Raw genomic sequence first — 13,866 nt, forward strand, 5'->3', positions numbered from 1 at the left:
AAGAAAGTATTCAGATGAGTCTCAGTTTTACAGTCTCATACTCATCAGTGAGTGTCTGAATATGTTTGAATATGCAGCTGGAATTACAATCCGTGAGGTAAACAGTCCAGGTTTTCTCTAGGGATGGGGGAAATCAAAAATCATACCATAACACAATCAAAATCTATAGTGTTTTTGAAAGAAACAAAGTGAATTTGCTGCGGTGTCAAAGGAATAAAGAAAAGGTAACAGTTAACAGTTAGTCCAATACAGATGATGCAGACCCTCATGGGCCAATGAGCAATACAAGCTGCTTTGCTGAACCCTAACCCTGGAAACACTGGACTGCAGCTGTGAGATGCATCGCTCCTCAGAGTTTGGTCAAAATCCATGTGCCCGATGAACACATACAAGAACCAGAATGATCCATTATTCTATCAATCCAAAAATTCTAAAGCAATTCAATTCAGTTTTATTTGTATATCGTCAAGTCATAACAGAAGTTATCTCAAGGCACGTTACAGAAACCCAACAGATAATGGCCAAATCCTTGGACCAAATTCTCCCCCAAGAGCAGCACAGGGCGACAGTGGTGAAGAAAAACCGTTTTAACAAGACCAAAACAAAAACCTCGAGCAGAAAGCATGGATTTATGTACAAGAAACCTCATTACCAGCACAAGTACAGCAATGAACAATGAATGGCTATGTAAAATATTTTGGCAGAGAAGGTCTCAAGCCGTTTTTTTTTTTTTTTTTTTTTTGTCATCAATGTCAGTTCAGTGTGGAGGTTTGTCGTCTGTCTCTCCTTTCCTCCTCAGCACATCCCTCCATCCTTGGACGTCCTCTCGTCTCCTGGGAGGTCCACAAAGCCCTCGCTCCTCCTCAGCAGGCCACAGCTGAGAAACACCAAGCCCAGCATCACCGTCACGGCCAGGACGCACATCACCACCATCTGACAGACACACAGAGACAGAGCGATGAAAGATGCCTCAGTTCTTTGTACCGCCATCACTCTAAAATCAAATACAATGGATGTACATAAAAAAAAAAAAAAAAAAAATCATTGGTTACACATTGTAACCCCAGTTTCGATGAGTATGGGTGCTGCCCTTAAAGAAATAACTGTTAGCATAAAGGGTGGAGCTGGATATAGTCAATGTAATACCAGTGTCATCAGCATATATGCATTAATGATGCCCTCAGTGCATAGCAGCACCCTTGGTCTTAAACTGTCTAAAGTTGAGGCTTCCTGCATTAAACAGTCTTAAATTCACTATGTGCTGGTTGTAATTTGCTGTTTCTATTTGCTGATGCTGAGATAAACAGAACAGGAAAGTAAGGCAAACAATGCACATGCAAGTCTCTAACCCCGAGTGTATATGAATATTGAGGGATGCTGCTCAGTAACAGGTATACAGCAAGGATTTCCATTTAGCCTACCTCCCAGAAGAAAATAACTGTTCTTTCCATCTTCATTCTACATTCTTTCCATGTTCTACGTTCCATGTCAACCTTTTGCTTTTTTTGACAGCATTTTTGTTATCAATTTATCATTGAAGCTCTTATTTTGCTTGTTAGACAACTTGGGCCTGAATGAGACGTGCTCACGGGCCAGATGGCCATATCTCTGACATCTCTGTGTTAGCAGGTTGGCACGAACAACCTGTGTGCTCTGGGTTGGGGGACTTCTGGAAAATGATTCAGCAGAATTAGATTCGAATTTTCATTTTCAGTGACAAAAACTACTGAAGTTTTTGTCCTCTGTAGTTTTTGTTGACAAAAACTAGAGTAAACCTGACAAAATTGCAATGACCGAAATGTGAGTTCAACTTAACGCATTATACTGTCCTTCTGCTCTCTCCCTCTCTGTCTGTCTCTCTCTCTCTGTCTCTCTCTCTCTCTCTCAATCGAAACCGTCACCCACCCAGAGCCACGTTCTGCTTGAGGTTGTTCCCTGATGATAGTGTTTTTCCTCACCGCTGTCACCAAGTGCTTCCTCATGGGAGAGCTTTTGGTTCAGGCCATGCAGCAAAATCTGTTGGGTCTCTGTAAAGCGCCTTGAGATGCCTTTAGTTAGGATTTGACACAATACAAATAAAACTCGATTGAACTGAATCAAATTTAATAGAATTTTAGTCAAAAGACTAAAACTAAATCACAATTGGCCGTCAAAATGAGCATTGCATGGCTGTTTGAGATGCTTGGTAGCAATAATGATGATGATAAAAGTAATTCTACTGTATTTACAGAGGTGATACATTGTCTTTTTGTGTCACAGGATTTTGGTTTTGAGACACATCTCCCGCAGGTCGATATGAAATTCATTGAATTCCTTGAAAATAACAGATTATATATCTGTGTGTGTGTGTGTGTGTGTAGATATAGATATATAATTTCTTTAAGTAAAACAAAACAGAAAAAAGATTAGGACACTTTAAGATTTAATAATTCATGCATGAAAGGGTTAAGTAACAATAATAAGGTCATATTTGTGCACACAGGATGTTATGGCTCTAGTGTTTTTTTTTGTTTGTTTGTTTTGTCAAAAACTCCCTCTCTCTCTCTCTCCCCCAACCCAAATGGTCAAGGTAGATGGCCGCCCACCCAGAGCCAGGTTCTGACACTGTCCCCACATACCTGCCCATGGGGGAAACCAAAATCTTTTTTGATCTCTGTAAATAGTTCAAAGACTAAACTCAGAATTGGCTGTCAAAATGAACATACCTGAGTAGTGAAGAAGTCGCCTCGCTCTCTGGTCCCTGGTGGATTTCCAGAGCTGAGGCTGTTCCCGTCGCCTGGCTCAGTCCCAGTGGACGAGAACAACGTGCGGCTGAACTCTAAAACGCTGCCTGGGCTCTGCTTGGCCGGGGGGAAGAGGCTGCTGCTGGCAGCGAGGACACCCGGGGTAGACGAGTTCATGACGACGGGCAGAACAAACAGAGCAACACCAGTTTGCAGCAGAAGGAAGCCGTGACCTTTCTCCTCCAAGAGAGAAGAGCAGCTTGAACCCGCCGTCCTCCAAAACGTTGAGGCGTTGTGTATCTTATCTTCACTCGACTGGCCCAACAGCTTCCTGACGGCGGGACAAGGCCTTTTCTTTTTGAAAGCTCAGCTCTGATGGAAACAGATTTAACCCTTTGAATCTCACAGGCCCATGGGCAGCCTTTTGTGTTGGCTCCTTTATTCAGACTTCAGGCCAAAGTAATATTTTCAGGCTGGCTTTCGATCAAGTTGGATTGATTTGTTTTGGTCTGTCCTTTCATATTCTGGATTGTTTGTCTTTTCAATACCTGGCCTTTATATTCTAGTTTCATGCACTTCTGTACCCGTCCTCTCTTCTCCTATTTTATTGCATTGTGAGCCTTTCATTTACTTTTTATGCATTATTTTAAGTTTTGTTTACTTGCTTTCTTTTTCATACCTCATCCTTTTCATTACCATTTTGCATATATCAATAATAATAGAGAAAAAAGATAAATACATAAAAACCTTTCAAAATCAAAGCCCACCCTCAGGCTCTACAGGGTTCAAAGGGTTAATTAGATATTCAGCTCTCATGTGAATGGGATCACTGAAGTCCTTTGGGAAATGACAGCTGATTTGTGAAAATTCTGCAAACATATATAATATACAATGCTTGAAAAATTCAGCACAATAAATAAACGCAACTCAAGTCAGAGTAAAGATACAATTTAATAGGGTTTTATTCATATTTCTTAAGTCTCCCAGCTTTTTCCAACAAAGCATCTTCCCTCCCGTGAACTCAGGAGTGAAAATGATTAACAACAAGACAACTTTAAATTAAGGAGAGACACCACGTGTGTGTGTGTATGTGTGTGAGTGTGTGTTCAGCAGATAGAAGGCTCGTCGATGGCATTGGCTCCTTCTGTGATGGCCTTGACACATTTGGCCATGGTCTGGGAAGCCCTGCTGATGGAGTCTGCAGGGAGGAAGACAGAAACATGACGTCATGTTCGCTGAACACCTTTTCAACATAAATTTGAACATTTAACACGGAATTTTTTAAACATCTCCTTTTTCTTGTTCCAATGAGCTTTGCAGAGAAGCAACTTAACAAGAGCTGGCTCAAAAAAAAGCAGGATGTTTGCAGAAAGTTTCCAGAAATGACCAGGAAATTATAAGGGGACACAAAAAGGAAATGACCTTAAAAAATACAAAGAAGTCCTTAAAAAACAGAAAATTTGTGAGAAATATATAGATACAGAAGAATAACCATAAATAGATTTTGCTGAACATTTTGTTTTTCAGCTTTTTGATAATTTTCTAATTTCTGTCTCTTTTGTATTTAGTTACTTGCCAGGTAATTTTCTTGCACCTGTTTCTTGTTAAGCTGCTCACTGCCTTTTTTCCTGTGGTTTTGAGAGAAATCACACTACTCTGATCGGCTTTCCAGGCGCCTTTCACAAGCTTTCAAACACAAAAACGGGACTTTCTTCCAGGTTTCAAAAGGTTAAGTGAATCGAGGGGCCCGTCTGCTGCTTTAGTTGAGTTTGTTTGGCCAGGTGAGTGCAGCCATGTGACAGGGAGCTCAGGTAGCCTCTGTCTGTCAGCACTGAGATGGAAATGCCAGCAGCAGCAGGAAACCACTGACCTGTCATGTAGAAGTCCTTTGCTGTGAGCTGAGGCGGCACCAGAGGAGCTGCCAGGAGCGCCTGATTCACCGCCTGACAGACACACAACCAGAGGGAGAGTCAGGCAAAAAAACAAAACAAAACAAAACAAAACAACTCCTGCAGACTTTTACAAAATTTGATTTATTTCTTTTTATTTTTATAATCATTTTTGACAGTTTTCTTGTAACTTTTTACTAATTTCTTGCTAATTTTTTCAATTATTTAGCTATTTTTTTCCTCACGTTCCAGTAATTTTTTCCTAAAAAACACATATTGCATTTTTCCTCCATATTTTTTTTTTTTTTAAGAATTGAATTTGCTCACTTTTCAGTCACAAGCATTTAAACACGAGAAATCTGAAGGCAATCCAGTATCATCCCATTTTCATTTTTTTTTTGTTACTTTTCATGTTTTTTTTTTTTTTTTTGCAAATTTGCTCATTACCTTTTCCCCCAGTGACAGCTGTTCAGCACAGCAAGACATAGTACAAAATGACTGAGAAACATGTTGAATGCCTAAAATAAAATCTGTGATATAAATAAAGTGAAAACAATATACATTTATGAAAGGCTGTTCAATATCTCCCATTGAAAAAGAATATACTAATATGAAGAAAAGCATGTCAACACACATTTTACACAGATGAGGCCCCAGCAGGACAGCTAGTAGTTAGGAGTCCCTCTCTGACTCCAGTTGGAGCCGTCATGATAATAATAATGATCATAATGATGATCATAATGATAATAACAGTGTGGCTGTGTGTAATGTGTGCACCTTGGAGAGCTCGTTGGCCTGTTTGAAGTAGTTGGCCTGCTCCACGTCGTCGTAGCGCACCAGGTTAGGAGAGACCTCTGCTAGTCTGGACCGCACCTCGTCCACACTGTCATAGGGCAGAGTCACACCAGCCAGCTACACACACACACACACACACACACACACACAGTCAGCGTAATTTTCGAGAAGAAGTCCTGTAACTTCAGTTTAAGTCTTGGAGAGACAGTGTGATATAGATATTATATCGATGTTGTCATATAAGACAGGATTTTGTGTGGGATTTTCGGTGTGACATCAGTGTTGTCCTCTCCTGGTCTTAGAGGCAGCATCACAGGTTTCTGAACTCATGGACTGCTCTAGCTGTTCTGTTGTCTGCCTCAACCTGCTTGGTCATCATATCCACATTACATCAGAAAACTGTGTGTGAATATCTCTACTATATTAGTATCAGGCTATTCAGTCATAAATATTGTGATGTCTGAAGCTGATTTTGCAGTATATTAGACATGAGTTAATGATATAGCTCTGACCTCAGATATGGCTCTGATGATCTTCCAGTCCTCCCTGGCCATTCCAGGAGCGGTGACGGCCACCCGCGTCTGCTGGCTCCGCCCCTCCGTGTTCACATAGGTGGCGTTTTTCTCTGTGTACGCTGCGCCGGGCAGGATGATGTCTGCCATCGGGGCTCCCACATCGCCATGGTGACCTGGAGAGAGCAGGGAGTCCAGAGGACTGAAGGCACTGTGCTTCGCAGACATGATGCTGACTGGGACCGTTTGATTGGTCGGTCACAGTCTGTGGTGAGGCACTCGCTGACAGACAGATGGCTTTCACTGGTTTGGAAAGTCATCTGGTGGGTGTTTATTGCAAACATGAGGCCAAAAAAAATTGATTTATTTTAATTTGATTTTTATGAAAAGTAGGAATCAGAGCAGGAGGCATCAATATTAAAATTTCTGAGGCAAAAAGTTGAAAATTCTGAGATTATAAAGTCACAAATTAGTGAGAAAAAAAACCTCATATTCTGAAATGAAAGTCCTAAATTTATGAGAAAAAATTGAAATTGAAATTGAAATTTATTAATGGATAGCCCCTTGAGATGAACCATCTCGTTTTCAAGGGGGTCCAAAAAAAAAAAAAAAAAAAAAAAAAAAAAAAAACTCACCAATTTATCACAAAAAAACAGAAAATTGTTGTTTTAATTTTTGTGATTGTCTTATTAATATAATAATGTTAATTAAACATGTATTAATTAAAAGCAAGGTTTGTATTAATGTTTCTAAAAATCGGTGTACCCTGGTAGACGACGAGGCTGTTTTTGGGCAGGTCGGCTCTGGTGATGCAGCCGGCGTCGGCTCCCAGCAGGAACAGGACTTTAGGCGGGTTCTTCCTGATGGCCTCCACTCCGGCCTTGTAGCCCAGGTCCAACGCTGCCACCTGACTGGCCACCCTGGTGATGCATGGACCAATCAGAGCAGGAGACAAGAAAACGAAAGACTGAAAAACTGGCCATAAAACTACCAATAAACTCATTAAAAAGTTAAACATTTCTGACTTCATGTGCTGACATAAGTTGTGTTGTGGTATAAAAATACAGCCTCTAACTATGATAAAACACTATCAAGCTTATCATTGACTGTGTATACAAACGTGGGGAGCAATAGCTGCTAGATGGTACTAAAACATCCGAACATGACATGGTGGTCGTGTAACTGCATCCCTCCTCCTGTACCTGTGCAGGACATTGAGGACTTTCCATCCCTCCTCAACTCCACTACTGGTTCTGGCGTTCTGGGCAATGGTGGAAACCGCGCTCAAAATGGCTGCTCCATCTTCCCTCTGCAGGGAGGAGCTGCCCACCACCACCACTGGGCGCTTCGCAGATGAAAGGACCTGGACACAGAGACAGACAGACAGACAGACACAGGTTCACACAATGAAGAACGAAGCTGGAAGTGGAGCATTCAGCACCTAAACCCTATCGAAGCTGACAGTGCAACGGCCTGTCACGATGTAATTCATCACACTGATCATTTAGTATCTTCTCAACCATGTAGCACCACTTCACTGTGACCCTACAAGTTTAGCTGAGATATACAAGACAGTCTGCAGGCTTTAATGATGTCAGATGCAGGAAATTTGCCATAGAGAGATGCTCCGGTGAAGGTCTGCAACTAATGATTATTTTCTTTGCTAGTTATTCTATTGATTATTTTTTTCAATTCGACGATTATTCATGACAGCTGTAAAATGTCAAAAGTGATGAGAAATGCCCTTTACAAGCCACTGGAGCCCAAATAGGGTCTTAATACTTTTGGATTTTCAAAGCTGCTAATCATACAAAAGGAAAAATGTTCATACGAAAAAGAAAAAAAGCAAGGAAGGCTTTTGTGAAGCCTTAACCAGAAAATGGTATTATTACTGGATAAATGGAATATCAAAATTATAACTGATTAATTTTCTGCCGATCAACTAATTGATTAATCAACTGATTGTGTCAGTCGATTAGTAAGCCAGGTGCAAAAGTTAAGATGATCCATCATTGCAGACATTCCCAGCTCTAGTGTGTTCATGAGCCACAGTGTGTGTGCAGGATTCTCACTGTGGCCCCATCAGTTTTCCATTGTTTCCATAACACTGAATTTTCCCATAGTGGCCTTTCTATTACACTCCACAACAAAGTACTTCCATGAACTAAAGATATTATACCCTCCTGGTTTGTTAAGGCACTAACAGCCTAGTTTCTGTTACATTTGGTATTAAGGGTCAAACAATAAATCTACAATTAAATATCATGTAACATTATCAATACACTTGTGCCAAGCATGGACATTCAAGTTTTCAACTTAATTTACACAGATGCAGATTTGAGTTCCTATGAGGTGTACTTGTTTCCTGCTTTTAGGTATTTTAACTGGAACTGTTCTGTCATGTTCAGGTTGTAGATATTGAGATGTATCACAGCTGATTATCTTACAATATATCACATACTGCAGAACTGCCTGTATTGTGAAACCATCATTATAATGAGTCAAATATTGTGATAGTATCATGTCGCAAGTTACCTGGTAAGTTCCACTCCTGCTCAGTATACTGTAAAGAGATACAACTTTCCCTGTCTGAAACCTAAATCTAAATCTAAATCCCATGGCAGACCAGAGGCCTGTGCAGTGGGAACTCTGAGTATGACACCTGTCAGTCTGTGTGTGTGTCCATTACCTGACAGAAGGGGTGTGTACCATTAGCCAGCTCCTGCAGCACTGCAGCCTCCTCTCCCAGATGGTCGTATGTGTAGCTCAGATCGACGCTGCGGCCCACCAAGGCCACACGCAGCTCATTATGGAGCCAGCTAACAGAGAGGGAGGAGCAGAGGGAGAGCAAGGGGGCACAGAGAGGAAGGAAGGTTAGATATGCTACTGGGGAACAGTGATCCACAGGTGACTTATTACTTTTCCACTTTAATGAATAATGGAAAACATCAATTTCATTCATTTTACAGCTCATCAAAAACCAACCTCTTGCGGATGCGGGCGTTGAAGAGTGGGGCTTCGTAGCGTGGGTTGGTTCCGATGAGCAGCAGCAGGTCACAGTCCTCAATGCCAGCAATGCCAGTGTTTAACAGGTAGTTGGAGCGCAGGTCAGTGCTGATGAGAGACACAGACTGTTAGACACAGCTATACAGCCTGAAAGCATTCAGCAGAACACACTGGTGATATGGATGGGGCATACAAATAATTTAACTGGCCTTGTGATTTCACAAAGTCATGGTTGGCTTAGTACTGGGCTACTGGCTACCTACGTCACTACAGCTGCAATGGTTAGTCAGATAATTGACTACTGAACTATTAAATTAATTGCCAACTACTTCAATAATCGATTTATTGTTTTGAGTACAAAGAAAAATTCCGGCTTATAAAATGTGCATGTTTTCTGATTTCTTTAGTCACCTATGAATGTAAACTAAATACCTTTGGGTTGTGGACTGTTGGTTGGGGAAAAAAAAAAAAAGACATTTGAGGACATCGCCATTGGCTGTGGGAAATTGTGATCAACATCGTTCACCATTTTGAGTAAATAATTGACTGATTAAAAATAACTGGCATATTAATTGATATTAAAGATAGCTTTCAAACCGTAATAATAACTATATCAAAGCCACAAAATGTGTTTCCTTCAAAAATGAATAAAACCACAAATGGTGCTGTACATGTACATTTGAGAAATGGAGGTTTGATTCGTAATCACAATTCGGTTTTGTCAAAGCACTCTGAAATATCATGTACTTCATGCGAATTGTCGAGAGTATGAGAGCATAAACATATTCAGAAAAAAAAAGATCCTTAACAATTTTTTCGCAGTGCTGCTGCAACAACTCGGTCGTGCCCATTTCCTTCCAGTTTTTCAGTAAACTAGTTCTAGGATTGAACACTGGAGACCTGTGTGTCCTCTCTCTTTCTCTCTCTCTCTTCCTCACACACACACACACACACACACACACACTTACCCTGCCCCAGCCATAGGGAACAGCTCCTCGGTGCAGAGGTTTTCTGAGTTCATTCTGTTGAGGAGGTCTTTGAGGGAGACCAGAGCTTCAGCGTCCACCATGCCTCCTGCTATGGCTGCTACCTCACTGCCCTGCACGCCCTGCAGCTGCACACACACACACACACACACACACACACACACACACACACACACACATACACACACACACACGTTACATATGAGTACTTAAACACACAGTCAGAAATACAATGCATACATATATGTTAGGACCATACCAGTGATCTTGTATGTTTGGCCCATTTACTACAATGTCCCCACATTTTACACTGTAACAAACCATTTTGCAACTTATCATTAATTAAAAAGCAAAAGCTACAGAATTAAAGTGTAAAATATAAATCCATACTACCTCTGGAGATCAACAAAGATGTATTCAGCCCCACTGACAATGTGGAAATGCACTAAGTGGTCACTCTACAGCTCTACATATCGAAACTATAGTGGAAATAACACACAAACACACACACACACACACACACACACACACACACTTACTGCTCCGGCCACACGTGTGAGAGCGTCCTCCCATGTACTTGGGGTCAGCTGACCTGAGCTGTCCTTCACCATTGGCTGGGTCAACCTCTGCCTCTTCAGACCATCATAGGCAAACCTAAGTACACACACACACACACACACACACACACACACACACACACACACACATTGAAATAATTGTTCTTTTTACCTCATTTACCAAGATCAGCTGCATTTACTTGTCTGTTCCAGTTTTTGATTTGAATTGACATTTTTGAATAGACCAGAATAAGATTTTGCCTGTATTTAATTATAAAGGGTTTCTTAAGGTGTGCACAGCTTGGAATTAAGAATTCTAACATGTTTTTATGTCTAAGTTGAACAGAAAGAAGTAGAACAACAGTATACAGTATGTGCTGCCAGACAGATGTCTTGCTGGAGAAGCAGGTTATCAAGACAAAGGTTTTTAAGTGCTCTGAAACCATAAGACTAAAACTTTGGACAATAGTGGTCAAAGTTAGATTATTTACACCAAAACATGCCGAGACTTATGGATCTGCAGTTACTTATGCAGCTGCAGTTGTTCTCTACCTGGTCTTGTCAGAGATCCACTCCTCGTTGACGTCTTCGTTCAGTCGGGGCATCACTCTCATCACCTCCCCTCCTCTGGTGCTCACCACGATGTTGCTCCCCACTGCATCCAGCACGTCCACTGACTCTGTTTTCCTACACAAAGTGAGAGAGAAGGAGTGAGAGAGGCAGGGAGAGTAGAGAGAAAAGGATGAGAGAAAGTAAAAGAAAATACGGTAAGACAAAGTAAAGTGACCAAAAATGACAAAAAAATGCAGAGACAGAAAGGAGCGGGATGCTTTGCAGGGTCTGGAAATCAATGCTCAAAATTACATGACTAGACTGAACCCTGTTTTCCTTTTGAATCCCTATTTAGTCCTTTTATACTTCCTGTAAGCCACTTCTGTCAAAGCAGCACCAAGTGATTTCTGTGTAATCTGGGTATTTGGCAAATAAAGAGAGAAAAGAGGTGAACATCAGCAAATTGACTGGGCAGAGTGAATTGGTACTGGTTTATATAATTAGGGACACAAAAGTCTCCAAAAACACAGGTTAGTTTCACAATTTTTAAACGGTTCTGAAATCACTTAGTGCAGGTTTAAGTTTGATTTTAGATGATTGTTAAATAAGTAACTTTTATTATTCACAGCTCCTACTATTTTCAGCTTCCCTCTGAACGTTGCACAGCTTAGAATATGATTCAACCTGCAGTAGAGGTGTAACGATTCATTCATTCCTTTAATGTACTGATTATAATTTCTGCTGATTCACAGATTTCAGCCTGAATCGATATGGAATGCCCTGAATCAATTCATTCTAATCTAAAGTTGTGGTGATCTAACAAAGTAGTTCAAAATCCAACTTTTTTTGTCAGTAATGGGCTTAAACTCATCTTTTTTTTTTCCCCATCCACCACCCCCCCTAGTGGGGACCAAATTTTTTTTATTATTATTATTTTTATCATTTTCTTTCTCTTTCTCTTTCGTTTTTTTTTTTTTTTTTTTTTTAATACATATATTTACTTTTTTGTCAGTAATGGGCTTAAACTCATCTTTATATGCGAGCCTTTTTGTAGATCTTCAAAAGGTGCTACATTTATATGGCACCTTTGAAGCTTTACTTCCTTAGAAAATGAATAATGCTACAGTCACACTGCAGTAGCTGTGTTCTCTAATGTGGAATGGTGACAGTAGTTCACAGAGTAGAATAAAACTGCAGCATCCCAGCAGTCCTGTTCCCACCTGGTCTCCCATGGCCGTGCGGTGAAAGCATAAGGCTTGGAGGTAAGCGCACCGACAGGACACACGTCGATAACGTTGCCGGACAGCTCCGACATGAACATCTTCTCCACATATGTGCCGATCTGCAGGTTGTTTCCTCTCCCCGTCGTTCCCAGGTCCTCAACGCCGGCGATTTCGCTGGCAAAACTAGAAAACACACAGGAGTTCATCAACGTCACTGACTGCATTCTGTTGGTAAGAAAAGTGGGTTGGTTTCGCTCACAATGCCTCAGGGCTTTAGGCAGTAAAGGGTTATCAAATACAGTCAAACACTGTAGCAGCTAAAGTCACATTTGGCAAAGTTCAATTTTGCCTGAATAACCATCTCTGTCAGTTTGCAGAGTGCCGGGGGGACATCATGAATGTAAGCCTTTTAGATCTTCATCTCTGATTTCTGATTTCACACAACACTGTATTTCTATCACTCCATTCACTTCCAGAGCAAAACAGCTCCCAAAATAACACTTTAGCAGAGAAATGCCCCAGTAGCTATTTGTTTGGTAAAGAACATGTCTCTTATCTTGTTATGTTCTTATTTGAATTGGAGAGTACATCCAGCAGGTAGCATCTGAAAGAAACTTACTCCAGGAGGAAGCAACCTGATAATACTTTCACAAATAATTGCAATAACATGATAAATGGGTACCAGGACTTGTTGCTTTTTCTATTTGAGTAATCTGCTTTTTTGCATTTGTTCATGTAGTAAAAGTGTTATTTTGGAAGCTGAACTCCAGTATTGAGGCTTAGTAGCCCAGGGAGCACAGCAGCTAATAAGGCTATTTCAGCACCATGTGGACTCACATCCCACCCAGGCAACGATACAACCCAACACTCTAGCAAAGTTCAGTTTTGCTTGAGCACAGTAACACATTTTGCCTTTTATTCTCACACACACACACACACACACACACTCACCGGACGCAGCGTGTGCACTGGATGCAGCGGGTCATGATGGTTTTGATGAGCGGCCCGATGTTCTTGTCCTCCACGGCTCTCTTGCCCTCTGAAAAACGACTGCGGTCTGAACCGAACTGCATCGACTGATCCTGGTAACAGACGGGGAGGAGAAGAGAGCTTATAAAACACTGTGTGTGTGTGTGTGTGTGTGTGTGTGTGTGTGTGCAGGAGTGCAATCACTAGGTATGTTTCTTAGGGAAGGAGTGGTCAATAATAATCACAGCTATGGATCAACCTCAGTTTTAACGTTTTTACACATTAGTACTATTATTAATAACGCTGATATTGATAATAGCTGATACATCAATAACCCTAACAGCTGGATTATCAATAAGTAAAATATATCATTTTAGTAGTATTATTTGGTATGAATATGAACACCAACTGGGTTTCCAAACACACTTCTGGTTTTGCCTGGTAGCCATTGATGTCCCGTGCTGTGATTTTGTCCTGCATATCAATTACTCAAAATAGCATATTGTTCTGGTCTTAGACAGTAATAACGTTCATATTAATACTGATAATATCACACAGACAGCCAGTGCACTGTTAGACTTTAGTTTGCAAATCATGTGTTACCTGGAGGTCACACTCTCCTCCCTGATCACAGATGGGACAGTCCAGTGGGTG

The 13,866-nt window shown here is 41.0% G+C and overlaps 2 protein-coding genes across 2 annotated transcripts in view; both read right to left on the minus strand.

The window, feature by feature from the left end:
• Positions 1-345: 345 nt before the first annotated feature.
• LOC115370031 (reprimo-like protein) lies at positions 346-3,016 on the minus strand. Its single transcript, XM_030066822.1, has 2 exons — positions 2,706-3,016; positions 346-933 (listed from the first exon to the last, which is right to left on the minus strand). The coding sequence occupies exons 1-2, from the start codon at positions 2,898-2,900 to the stop codon at positions 796-798; spliced, it is 333 nt and encodes a 110-aa protein (XP_029922682.1). The 5' UTR covers positions 2,901-3,016; the 3' UTR covers positions 346-795.
• Positions 3,017-3,655: 639 nt separating this feature from the next.
• Positions 3,656-13,866, minus strand: part of ndufs1 (NADH:ubiquinone oxidoreductase core subunit S1) — a 13,526-nt gene continuing 3,315 nt past the window's right edge. Inside the window, exons 6-19 of the mRNA XM_030066790.1 lie at positions 13,816-13,866; positions 13,195-13,325; positions 12,241-12,426; positions 11,021-11,155; positions 10,451-10,565; positions 9,894-10,039; positions 8,905-9,033; positions 8,609-8,738; positions 7,122-7,282; positions 6,685-6,839; positions 5,920-6,095; positions 5,390-5,524; positions 4,594-4,666; positions 3,656-3,921 (exon numbers count right to left, since the gene is read on the minus strand). The exon at positions 13,816-13,866 is cut by the window's right edge and continues 31 nt beyond it. Coding sequence (XP_029922650.1) covers positions 3,830-3,921; positions 4,594-4,666; positions 5,390-5,524; positions 5,920-6,095; positions 6,685-6,839; positions 7,122-7,282; positions 8,609-8,738; positions 8,905-9,033; positions 9,894-10,039; positions 10,451-10,565; positions 11,021-11,155; positions 12,241-12,426; positions 13,195-13,325; positions 13,816-13,866 — 1,815 coding nt within the window. The 3' untranslated portion in view covers positions 3,656-3,829. The remainder of the gene's footprint in view (positions 3,922-4,593; positions 4,667-5,389; positions 5,525-5,919; positions 6,096-6,684; positions 6,840-7,121; positions 7,283-8,608; positions 8,739-8,904; positions 9,034-9,893; positions 10,040-10,450; positions 10,566-11,020; positions 11,156-12,240; positions 12,427-13,194; positions 13,326-13,815) is intronic.

Source organism: Myripristis murdjan, chromosome 2, assembly GCF_902150065.1.
Source record: "Myripristis murdjan chromosome 2, fMyrMur1.1, whole genome shotgun sequence".
NCBI lineage: Eukaryota > Metazoa > Chordata > Actinopteri > Holocentriformes > Holocentridae > Myripristis > Myripristis murdjan.